The 12,672-nt window shown below is 35.6% G+C and overlaps 1 protein-coding gene and 1 long non-coding RNA gene across 2 annotated transcripts; both read right to left on the bottom strand.

The window, feature by feature from the left end:
• Positions 1-1,735: 1,735 nt before the first annotated feature.
• Positions 1,736-2,686, bottom strand: LOC140184765 (uncharacterized). Its single transcript, XR_011882423.1, has 2 exons — positions 2,321-2,686; positions 1,736-2,209 (listed from the first exon to the last, which is right to left on the bottom strand). It is a non-coding gene; the product is annotated as an uncharacterized lncRNA (long non-coding RNA).
• A 1,099-nt stretch (positions 2,687-3,785) lies between these two features.
• Positions 3,786-12,000, bottom strand: LOC112803981 (protein CROWDED NUCLEI 2). The gene is made up of 8 exons (XM_029298564.2): positions 11,421-12,000; positions 10,488-10,697; positions 9,612-9,865; positions 9,233-9,503; positions 9,032-9,115; positions 5,933-8,035; positions 4,767-4,959; positions 3,786-4,381 (listed from the first exon to the last, which is right to left on the bottom strand). Exons 1-6 carry the CDS (start codon positions 11,727-11,729, stop codon positions 6,383-6,385), a joined length of 2,781 nt encoding a protein of 926 aa, XP_029154397.1. The 5' UTR covers positions 11,730-12,000; the 3' UTR covers positions 3,786-4,381; positions 4,767-4,959; positions 5,933-6,382.
• Between the last annotated feature and the right edge of the window lie 672 nt (positions 12,001-12,672).

The raw sequence follows: 12,672 nt of genomic DNA, 5'->3' as shown, positions 1-12,672 counted from the left end.
CTATGGATGCCCTGTCTTATCTCATTAAAGAGCAGGTTTAGAGTGGAGGATGAAAAGCTATCGGAGTTGGAAGAGAAGGACCAGACATCTCTCATCTAATATTTGCAGATGACTTGCTGCTGTTTACAGAGGCAACTATGAAACAAATAACAAAAGTCATAGAAGTCTTCTATAATTTTTTCAAAGAAAACCCAACCAAACACCAAAGAGGAGATAACAAAGCTAACCAGGTTTAGAGAAGAAAGTGACTTAGGTAGATGTTTGGGAGCTATGATAAGAAATAATCGGAAGGGGAAAAAAAATTATAAAGACATGTTGGGAAGAATGCATAATAAGCTTAAGGGATGGAAGGACAAATGTCTGTCCCTTGCAGGGAGATTAACTTTAGCACAGTCAGTGTTGAGTCCAGCCATCTACCGAGAAGTAAAAAAGATCCAAAAAAATTTTATTTGGGGTGAGGACAATAATCAACGAAAAATACATCTAATTGAGTGAAAAACTCTTTATTAGCCAAAACATGAAGGAGGCATTGGATTTGTGACTTAACAATAGTGAATGATACTTTTTTGTTCAAAATTTTATGGCAAGCCAAAGAAAATTTAGAAGTGTTGTAGGTAAAAGTGTTTAGTCATAAGTACTGCAATGGAGGAAGCTTGAACAATCAAATCAAATTGAAGACTACGGATTCCCCTCTTTAGAAGGAGTTGATGAAATTATGGCCTATTTTTCAAAATTTCTCCACCTACTACATTGGAAATGGGCTATCAACTCTTTTTTGAAAACATCAATGGGTGAAAGAAGAAAGTTGTCTGTTCAATTTGGCTCTTAATTTCTAAGGGCTTGTTTGGGTGAGCTTTTAAAAAAAGATCTTTTTTCGAGTTATCTTTTTTTAAAAGATCTTATAGAGAAGTAAAAGTAATTTTATGTTTGGATATCTTATGTAAAAAGGTCTTTTTATCTATCAATTATGTTTGGGCATAACAATATAAAAGTACTTTTTTGTTTATTTATTACATGAAAAACATTTTTTTTAAGGAAAAAAGATCTTTTAAAAAAAGATGTAAATTATAACTTCTCAAAAAAAATCTTTTTTATTTTACTAGTGCTTTTATTTTTACTACTAGAAATTTGCCAAACACGTTAAAAAATAAAAAAAGATATTTTTTCATTGAAAAAAGATCTTTTTTTAACAAAATAATGGCGCCCAAACATGCTAACTCAATTGACCCTGACAACTTTGTTTGGGAATGGACAAATCCAAATGGAGACTGGGATATAGACAAGCTCCACCAAAACCTGTCCCTAAATATTGTGGAAAAAAATCATCGTTATCTCTGCTCCCCAAGCAGAATTAGAAGATGATAGAATTGGATGGAAACTATCACAGGATGGAGATTTCTCTTTAATTGCTACATATAAATATTTTAAGAACTTGTCGAAAGAAGGAAATACCATTTGAAAAAAGGTATGAAGTTGGAAGGGACCATAAAGGGCTAAAGTTTTTCTTTGGACAGCTATGCACAGGAGAATCATGACAAACCAAAGTAAGGCAAAGATAGTTGGTAGTACAGGAAACTGCTCTCTCTCCAATAGTGGAATAGAAGATACTTTACATGCTCTAAGAAATTGTTCCAAAGCATCCACCATATGGGTCAATTTGCTGAAAAGTAATAAAATCCCAAGTTTTTTCCAATCAAACTAGGAGCACTGGATTGGAGTGAATTTACAAAAGCAATTAGGGAAGAACGATAACCTAAATTGGCTAGATACCTTCATAACAACTTGCTGGAGAATTTGGTATTAGAGAAATAAGAAAATGCATGATACTAGTTACAACAGACCACAACAACTACATGAAGAAATTCACAAACAGGTGCAAAATATTAAAGAAGCATTAGAGAAGGATTATTTGGTAGGAAAGCGGAGAGGAAGAACTGAGAGAAACATTGGCTGGCAGCTTCCTCCGAGATATTAGCTTAAATTGAATACTAACGGCACGGCACAAGGGAACCCAGTTGTTACTGGGTGCAGCAGACTCCTCAAGAATGAAGAAGGAAATTGGATCGCAGACATCACCCATAAGATAGGGGCTGGAACGGCTTTTCTGGCAGAACTTTGGGGAGTGAAGAATGGCCTCAACTTTGGGAAATGAACTTTGGTGGAAATTGATTTTGCAGCAATAATTAGCCTTTTGAATAGAGAAAAGAAGCTGAAAAGTCATCCCAATACAAATGTTAGAGAGATAAATGACATGAGAAAGAATAATTAAAACATATTTTTTGTAAAACATTATAAAGAAGGTAATAGATGTGCAGATTACCTTACAAAAATGAGTTTAAAGATAGAATCAAATTTTTGTTTTTTAGAATATGCCTCCTCCTCTTGAAATAGTGAGAATCTTGAATAAAGATGATAGAAGGGTTACCTTACCTCCTTTAGTTTGTAATTAGGTTTTTTTTCTGGGTTTTGTCCTTTTATAAAATAAAAAAAAATACTTATTTGATCAATTTTGAAGTGGCAACGTGTTATGCCTCTTTGAAGGACCTGAAGGTGGCACCGTTCCTTTAGGTGGCACAGTTGGTTTTGCTTTCCCATGAGCAGTTCTTCTGTTTCATTCAGCCTCAGAGTTGGTTTTGTTCTTGTCGGGAAACAATAACAACTAGCTAGTAAACCAAAAAGAATAGAGAGAAGTTCTTGAATTGAAGATTCAAAGATCTAAAATTATGAGAACCTCCCATTGAATGGAAAGGGCTTTAGGGATGTCAGATACTTGGATTACCAAACAAGATATATCTTAATTATGTGTTACAAGGAGAGTTAGGCAACTAAGATTGTGAATAGTTGGAGATATTAACAATAGAAAGTAATGAAGGGATCTGACAATCCTGAATGTTAAAGGCTGAGTGTTCGTCTAGATATTAAGCTAATTGCAAAAAATTAATGATTCTATCTCATCCCTCCTGGTCATTGCATCTGAGGTCAACCCAATCGACGGTCCACAATTCTTTATCACAGCTGTCTTGTCTTGCACCCCCAAGAAGCTCACATTATTGTACTTGACGAAGCATCCGTTCAGCTGCAATGTGCCACCGCATGCGTCCAGGCAGCCCAGTTGACTGACGGCGATGAGTCGGTGTCACCAAAGCAGCCTCCCATGGGGAAGAGCATGATCATCATCACCGCCAGGAACATAACATGATGGTGATGACAGTTCATCGAATCACTTGGCATACTGCCTATGTACTTCTAGTTCGCCGAATAACCAGGCGAACTGTGATAAAACTCAAACAGAATACTGGATGCTGGTAATTAAAGTCAACTATTTTTTTAAAAATAATGATTTTTTTTAATTTATTCCAAAAAAAATTCGGTTTTTAAGAGTGTAAGGCAGCTAAACAATTACAAATTTTGAATATTTTCTAAACTATATTGGGTTCAAAAACATTTTAAATGGTATTCCAACCATCAAATTGTCCTTGGCTCTTCACCAGTGAATAGTGTCAAATCCGAATATACTAGTACAATCCAAACTACAAACACTACCATAGTAACATAGTTCGGATTGAATTGATTTTTCCTGCAAGAAACTCAAATCCCATTGTTAATGATGAAATGGGTACAAATCCCCCAACTGCCTGAAGCATCAGACAGTCCATCCAGCTTCACATCTAAACTGCAGGCAAAAATTCACCTTGCAATTATCATGTTTTCCAGATACACAACATACCACAATGTACCTTTCAAGACACAAATAAATGTCACTGTAATTAATTTAAAAGGACAAATTTAAACAGGAACGTATCTTTTGTTGATAACCTTATGCAAAACTGAGCTACACTGTGTTTCACATTTTGGCAAAAAAAAAAAAAAAACTTCCTACATAACCTGCATACTCTATTTAGCAAGAGGACAGTCATTGGGAACAAAGTACTCTAGATGGAAAAAAGAAAAGTAGAAAACTCCCATAAGACGAGAACACGGAGGTTAACCTTAACCCCAAGTAAGATTATATAGTTGCTTCATAGCTGCTTGCCTATTTAAAAGAGTTCCCTAATTAGAAGGAATGAGGATACAAGTATTTCTATTGTAATATCCATGACAAATAGGAACTAGTTCAATCATGATGTGAAAAATTTAAAGATCATCTTTATTGCAGATTCCTCCTCCTCCTCCTCTTCCTCCGCCTGCCTCCGCCTCCCTCCGCCTCCGCCTCTGCCTCCGCTGCCTCCTCCCCTATTTCTCCCTCCCTAATATCATTTTCAACCCCAAGGTTTGTGCTTCCACCTTCGTCTTCATATTCTGTGGCACCATTTTTTTCCACACAATCCACAGAGTTGGTTACAGCACCATTGTCATCCACAATGTCTCTTGATACTTCAAACTGTAAAAATGTGTTTAAGGAATAAATAGAATATAAAAAAAAAAACACAAATTCTGAATTGAAAAAGAAACCTTGACAATGCCAAAGGGTGTAGCAGTGAAATAATTAACTATTGGATATTTTGATTATTCTGTGATGGTCAGGTGGACATATGTCATGCAACTGCTGAGGATCAGGGACTACAAGGTGATTTATCGTGATGATACACAAGGTGGAAGGCAAGTTTGGTTTGAGTATATTGCAGCAGATGATTGTCTCTATTTCATTTCTCTCTTTTTTTCTTTTATACATTGTTGTGTTTTTCATCCTTCACTACCCTTTCTGGGTAACAGCAAAGCATCTGAACTATGGATGGGGGAAAGAAATAACAGTAGGAATGTTATACCCTTACAACCCTTTCTTCCAAGGTTCTTGTCGTCGAGACCTGTACGGGAACTGTGCTAAGGATGTTGCCGTCTGCTTCTACTAATGAGGCACCAGGGTCAACTTCAGGAATTTTATTCAGCTCTGGTTTACTAGAAGCAACTTCTTTCTGCACGCCTCGTGTTCTATTGGAAAAGTCTACTGTAGAACCTACACTGCGTACCAAGATATGAATGATATTAGAACCACCAAAAAAAATTCTGACCACAAAACTCAGGAAAATGAATGAATCACAATCTGTACTAACTATACTTTTGGCCCTCTACACAGCCAATCAGCCATATGCAAGACACTTGCAATAACACACTTAAAAGCATCCCACATTAATTAAAATAACATGAAGTAGTCAATCACTCAATTCATCATTTCAATTTCCTAATATTATCATACACAAGGAAAATGATATATACAATACCGAAAGAATACCCTATACAGAATAAATAAATAAAGGAAATGTATAACAAAAACCTTCTGTCAAATAAGTAATGTACAATCTGAGAACCCAAAATAACAAAAATTAGTTGACATAGATTGTGTTGCTTCAATTATTAACTCTCCTTTCACCAAAAAATCCCAAATTACAAAACTAATCAACAAATAATAATTTTCTCTAACGTTTGACTTATCAAACTACAGATGGAAACTGTCATCAATTTTAATTACTATATGAATCTTAATGTGGTTCTGTCTCTACACAAACATAATAATCGTCTAGCTAAGAGACTACATCATAACAATTAATTAATCACCAGGATGTGATATTATGTCATTCTCAATATCAAATACGTATGCAGTAGTAAAGATCAGTTGAGATGGGGTATGTCATAACATTACAAGATAATACAATCTTGCAAACAACGGTCAAAATCATGCAAGCCAGTTAAACAAAACTGGCACTACAATCTTTTATATTCCTTCCTGGGTATGGACCAGGGGGGCAACGATAGAGGACTGGTCTTTCAGTGTGGAAGTCAACAAAAAACGTTTCCATAATGTCATTAAGAAAATTACAATTCTCAAATGTATCTAGTTCACATTTACATTCAAGAGTATTATACTCAATTAATGGACCCAACCAGCATAAACTATAAGAATAGTGTCCGACAAAATCGCCAAGACTGAACTTACATCTTTGGATGCCTGAGATTGTATCGCTTCTCTCCAGTAACTTGTGCAGGTGGAGCAGCCATTTGCCTCTTCTTCCTGTGCCCCCCAGCTGTAATGCTTTCTGATTGTCCATCACTATCATCTGCATTCTGCTCACTTTCAGTAATTCTTGAAGTTTGTGCGCGTTGTCGCTTCCTTCCAGTCCTACCAACAGCTTCATCAATTTGACTAGAGTCTCCTTGACTGTCTTCTTTGAAATGATTGGCATTGAGAGACAGCAAACTCGCATTTTCTATTTCCTCAGAGGCTTGCCCTAGGAACTCATTGGCCTCTCTAACTACACCCTTCACTGAGCGTGTTCTAGCAATTCCAGATTTGCTTTTCTTCCCAGGTCTGCCCCGACTGCGGTTTGGAACTGACTGCTGAGAATCATCTGGACTTCCATCTACAAAGCTATCCCTGTAGCTATGATCATCCATGGACTCTGTTTTGAACATCCACCTGTCGAAAAATTCTCTCAAATTGGGGTTGTGGAGTTTCCGAAGAGTGATGAGCTCCATCTGCTAGCTGTTGTTCTTCAAGAGTGACCTCAGCTCCTTCTATAATGGGCAGAGATTCCAGTTCAGGTACCTTTTCTGTAGCAACATTCACATCTGAAAGTGGCATTGTCCCATCCTCATTAGAAGAACCAACGCCATCAGTTCTTTTATTTGGAGATAAACCGAGGATTGGTCTACATTTACGGAGGAGCCAATTTCCGGTCCATGTAGATCCAGAAGAGTCCAAATTGGAAGCAGCTACCTTGTCCTGGGAGTTCTTAATCGGCATACCATTCAGAATAGGAGAGGTGGCTGAGGGAACAATGGATCTTTGTTTAAAGTCAGGCAACGGAAGATCAGATACAACAAAGCCCCCAACAACCTCACCACACTCCTTGCAACACTTTAGCTTCTCAACAAATGCAAGAAATTGATTTCTTTCAGCCACAAGTATTTCACGTTCATTTTTAACCTTCCGGCTTAGATTCATAAGCATTTCAGAGTCCTCGTGCATCTCACGTTGGCCTGACTTCAACTGCTGCTTGTTTGACTCAAGCTCCTTCCTCTCATTTTCTAACCTAAGGCCCTGAGACTTCACTTCTTCCCATTCCTTCTCAGTAACATCCTTCAAGACATTAATATTATTAAGCTCCCTTTCCATCTTCTCCTGAAATTTTCTCTCTCTTTCCTGCAGATCTTTCTCCATTTCATCCTGCCTTTTCTGGATTTCAATCTCAAGAGAACTTATCTTCCATTCAAAATCCTGAAGCATTTGCAATTTCTCATTCTTCAACTTTTCAGACAAAAGAAGTTTCTCTTGCTTCATTGATTCTCTAAATGATTCCTTCTCTAGTTCAAGCTTATCTAGTTGATTCCTTATATGATCTTGCATATCGTGTCTCTCCCTTTTCAACCGTTCATCTTCACTGTGATGTAGTTTTCTTAATCTTTCGTTCTCCACATCAATTTCATGTTTCTCTCTATTAATTTCAGCTCTTTTCTCATCCAATCCTTCCCACTCTTTCTCAAACCTCAGTCTATCCTCCCTTAAGCTTTCAACTTCATTCATAAGAGAATCCTTCTGCAATCTGGTATGTTCTATCTCCTGCTTTAGTTCCAATTGCAACCGAGAATGCTCAGCTCTCTCTTCTTCAGTAAGTTTCAAATCTTCAATTTCTTTGCATATTTTCTGCTTCTGCTGAGAAATCTCATCTTTAAGCTTATCAAGTTCATCTTTTAAATTCTGCAGATTTTCCACGTCAGCAAGCAATTGCTGTTTTTCCTTCTCCAACACTTTTTCATTGACCTTAATATCCTTTTCTTTCTCCTTTAAAGATTTAGATTTTGTTTCAAGTTCCTTACTTTGTTCCTTTATTCTCTCAGCCTTCTTACTCAAACCATGTTCTTCTTTTTCGACAACCTTCTGCCTGTGGTTGATTTCAGCTTCCCTCTGCTCCAAGTCTTCCTCCTTGCTTCTAAACTCCTGAAGGAGAGATTTCCGTCTTTCCTCTGTTTCCAGCTCAAACTGCTGCAACTTCAAATCCAGCATAAACTTCTGCTCTTGAAGGAGCTTCTCAATCCCCTCCTGTGAGAACCACAATTAGAACAGTCAGTAGCATTATCAAGCAAATAAATCAGTTATTGGAGCTATGTAAACAGTCATAGCATACTCCATATGATACATCTTATGAGCTTATATAGTAACCATCTAACATCCAATTTCTTTCCGCATTTTCAATCAACTATTCCTAGGTATGTAATAAAAAAATACCAGTTAAAAGTGAATAAAACAATTCATTATATACGCTATCCTATGCCAATCTATAAACTCAAGATTAGGCCTTCTTTAATTATCTCTAACAATGACAGCGATTTAACTCTTGAAAGTGATCTCTACTTAGTGGAAAAGCTACTATGATATTTCATTTGGCTTTAAAATTAGAGTCATTCATAGCAGCTAATTTTTCAAAAAATTTAGGATGAATTTAGCAACAATTTCACAAGAACAACTTTCAACACAAGCAAATCAGACTTAGGTGTCATTCATTATTGCTTGATTGGTCCTAAACTTTTTGAAAATTTAGCTGTCAGGGGTATATTTGATGCAAATCGAAAACTTCAAGGACAAAATTGAAACAAAATAAAACTTAGGGGTATTTTTAAAATTTTTGACAAACTTCAGGAACAAAAAATATACTTTAATGCAACTAACATTTCTGGCATTACACCCGTTTTAAAATGCAGACTACTAATGGTAATGCCACATGGGTGCAGTATACAATGATACAGAAACTAATATATAACAACCATAGAGCAACCATAACAAAATTTATCTTATATGAGGAAAATTCCAAAGATCCTGTCATCCTACTTCACATTAAAAGACCATAATAAAGTTTTCAAAACCTAAATATTTCGCTATCTCTTGCCAAGAGTACTTGAGGATTTGTGTATACTTGTGCCTCGCTATCTAATTAAAATCAAAATGGCTTAGGCAATCATATATATCCCAGCATTTTGATGGCCATAACATTGCAGAAACTTCCATTTTATTGTAAAGCTACCAGGTACCTAGACTTACTTTTTCTCTAGCACTAAGCTTCAGTTCCAGTGCAAGTAATTCTTTCTCTTTAACATCCAGCAAGCTCTTTACAGAATCAACTTTCTGAAATCATAGGCGCAACACTGAATAACGGAAAAGACCACATAAAATCACATAAAAAGTTACCTGAAGCAAAAAAGTGCAAAAAATCATCAAGGTCATAATAAGTATGAAATGCACCTCTTCTTTAGCATCTAGATCTGCTAGTCTTGTACTTATCTCAGCTTTCTTTTCTTCCAACAAAGACATAGAGGAATTAATATTCTTTTCCAACACTTCTAAATGTCTCTCTTTCTTCGACAATGTCTTTTCAGTCTCAATCATCTTCTCCTCTCTCTCACCAAGATTTCGCCTACCACCACATAACATATCTTCTCTTTGCTGAAGTTTCTTCTCCCACTCCTTCAAATCTTCCCTCTGTTTGTGGGACGTTGCTTCAAATGATTCTCGACTGTATGGGGCAGTAGAATACCAACTTTAGATGAATTAAAGCACATAACAAACTAGATAGCATATTATGATGACTGGATATTCATAAACTATAAAGCATGGTACATACTCGGTAGCCACCGACAACTGTTCCTTGCAAAGCAAACTTTCACGAACCTCCAGTTCTCGCAACTTCATATCCAGCTCTGCACTTTTGCTGTTCACCTCAGCAAGCTTAGATTCTGCATCATGCAGTTTCTTGTTGACCAGTGAAGACTTCTCTTCAATACCATCAACCAATGCATTTGCTTCAGATAACTTCGTCTTGGAGGACGAATGAACTAGGGCATGCTCTTGTTGCATCGCACGCAGGGCTCTCTCAAGCTGGCAAGTGATACGGTCACAACATCAACATCAAATAAAAGAACATAAGAGCATGCTTATTAGATGTAGTCAACCTTAACCACACATGAGGCCAGTTGAAAATAGCCCGTCACAAAATTGGATTAGAAACAACCTAGTAAAGTAACTGAACAATATTGTTTGAGAACATGTATTAGGTGATTTACTGATAATGGACTGGGAATATACTAATCTCAGACATTTTTCTGTTTTTTAATAAATTCCATATCATACTTGCGAGACCTAAAAATGATGAATTTTGAACAACATTATCAACATACGTAACATATGTACTACATTGTGTTAGTCACGTCAGCAAAAATAAAGAGAAAACTTAGGGTCAAAACTAAAACGAAAAAATTTAGGATAGAGACTAAAACAAAAATTCAGGACACATACAGAGAAAAAACTGGTTTTAACTAAAACTAGCAGAGAAAATAAAGAAAAATATATATCACATGCCTAATCATGGATATATGTTGCATATTGAAGTTCTAGGAATAAAAGGAAGAGAGCAAAAAAGGCAAAAGTTAAAGTCTCTGTTCAATATGATCTAAACAATTGACCACATGAGAAGAAAGAAAATCAACAAAGAAGAGCATACATCAGCCCCACACTGCTTTTCTGTGATTAATGCTTTCCTCAAATTTTCCTCTCTCTTTTGTACTTCGGATAATGCGATCAAATGTGATGATTGTTCTCGTTTAAGAATCTCCTCAGTCGCAGATAGTTCTTGCCTTAATTGATCAAACTTCAGATTCCATTCTTTTCTTTCAATCAACAGGATGCCCATGTTCTCCTGGTAGTCCAAAAGCTGAAAAAGAAAAATGAAAGGAAACAGAGGTTCCATTAGCGGTCAATTATTACAAATTTTCAATGATAAAAGCAAAGTGCTTACTCAAATAGTAACTACGGCATATTGTTCCTTATAGATAGATAGATAAAGCCAATATAAACCAAAACTACAAAGACATGAATCATAATAATCTTATTGCATATGCATCAAGTAAATTAACCTTAAATTTATCATTCTATCTTTCAAATTAAATTTTTAATGTTACGATTTGATTTATGGTGTCATTCCAAAAAATCTATAAAGAGGTACCATAATGGAAATAATGGAGGTATTTTGTAATTCAATATTGATATTGATGACAAGACGACAAATTTGGAAGGAAAAAAATGTAAAACCAAACAGACCTGAATGTTACTTTTTTATGAGCAACAGTAACTGCAAGTTGAGATTTAGAACTAATAATCAAATCAAAATTTTCCTACAGCCAGTCAACCACCATCAAGTGACCATGATCAGAAACTGGGAAGGAAAGCAAATTAAGAAAAATTTAAAAAAAAAAGATAAATACATAATTAAATTATCATATATTACCGTTAAAACATGAACCTAATTAAACCCAGCAATCAAATGACTATTAGCAATCTTGGCAAGCATAATCCAATTGAATCCAGAACCCTAAAGAACAATGAAATTAAAAGTATCAACAAGGAAAAAATTGGCAAAATGTTTGCGAAAACCAACCTCTTTTTCGAGCCTAGACACCCTCTGCAAGAGTGCTTCATGGTCTTTTCGCTGCATAACCGCCTCATCGAGCAAACCTACTTCTCTGAACTTCTTCCAATCATCGACGCTCCCCCCATCGAACCCTACCGTCACATCCGTCTCCCGGGTTGCTTCGCTCAGAGAACCCAACGGCGGCGGCGGCGGCGCGGGATCGTCGGCGACGACAACGGCCTTGCCCTTGAAGAGAGCAGAACTTGCCGCTCCGCCGCCTCGGTGAGGCGTGAATGAAGATGCCGCGGGCCACGCCTTCCTCTGCGGCGTGAACATTGCGCCTCGTGTAGAAATTAGAACTCGCTGGAAAGAACCCGGTAAAGGTTTTGCCGGAGAAAGAAAATTGGAGATTGTTCGTCTTTGGGTGCTTGTGGAATGTGGAGTGAGGACTGAGGAAGATGGGAACGGATTAAAGGAAGGGTTTTGGATTTGAGTTAAACTTTTTTGCGAACTTTCTCCCCACCTTATGTATAACAGTCGTTGGAGAGAGATTCGACCCAACTGAATGGTTAATTGCAGATTTTCAAATTGGTCATCGGTAATTAATAGGACTAACTTGATTACTATACTGATATATTTATAGTTAGATGTACATAAAATATTTATTTTTTTATATTTATGATTAAAATATATTTGAAAAAAATAATATGAATAATTTATAAAATAGTTTTATATTTTGTGTTATTTATATAAATATCAAATAATGGTATAAAACAAATAATGCCTTATATGTATTATAAAAAATTATTTTGATTGTAACAATTTAATTGGTATATATTTTATTTGATAATTATTCTATTTTATTTTCTTTTACTATTTATAATCATAATGAAAAGTTATTTTATTTATGATTTTATATAAAACAAATTTTGAAAATATTTAATATTACTAAAAGTATTTTTTTTAATAGTTGTACGTCTCCAAAATATCTATGCTAGTTAAAAATAAAATAAAGAATATCAAAATAAAAGTATACTCAATAAATTAGGAAATAAAATTTTAAAATAATTACCTAATATTAAATAATAATAATATTTTCAACAAAGAACAAATAAAAAATATTATTTAATTATTAAAATTTAATTAAAAATTTCTATTTAACATATTAACATATTCATCTCATAAGAGTACCAAAATTTGTAAAACTCTATTGATCTATTATTGATGGCATGCTATCTGGAAATCTGCATCATGGTGAAAATGAGGAAATGGGTCCTGA

Source organism: Arachis hypogaea, chromosome 5, assembly GCF_003086295.3.
Source record: "Arachis hypogaea cultivar Tifrunner chromosome 5, arahy.Tifrunner.gnm2.J5K5, whole genome shotgun sequence".
NCBI classification, from domain to species: domain Eukaryota; kingdom Viridiplantae; phylum Streptophyta; class Magnoliopsida; order Fabales; family Fabaceae; genus Arachis; species Arachis hypogaea.
Note: the sequence above shows the minus strand (reverse complement) of the source record. Positions and strands in the feature narration are given on the sequence as shown.

Excerpts from the sequence above, each read along its gene's own strand:
- LOC112803981 (XM_029298564.2), bottom strand. The coding sequence starts at position 11,729 with ATGTTCACGCCGCAGAGGAAGGCGTGGCCCGCGGCATCTTCATTCACG. Across the intron at positions 10,698-11,420 it reads TGTCTAGGCTCGAAAAAGAG|CTTTTGGACTACCAGGAGAA; the intron begins GTTGGTTTTCGC and ends TTTCTTTTTCAG. Across the intron at positions 8,036-9,031 it reads AGCTTAGTGCTAGAGAAAAA|GAGGGGATTGAGAAGCTCCT; the intron begins GTAAGTCTAGGT and ends TGGTTCTCACAG.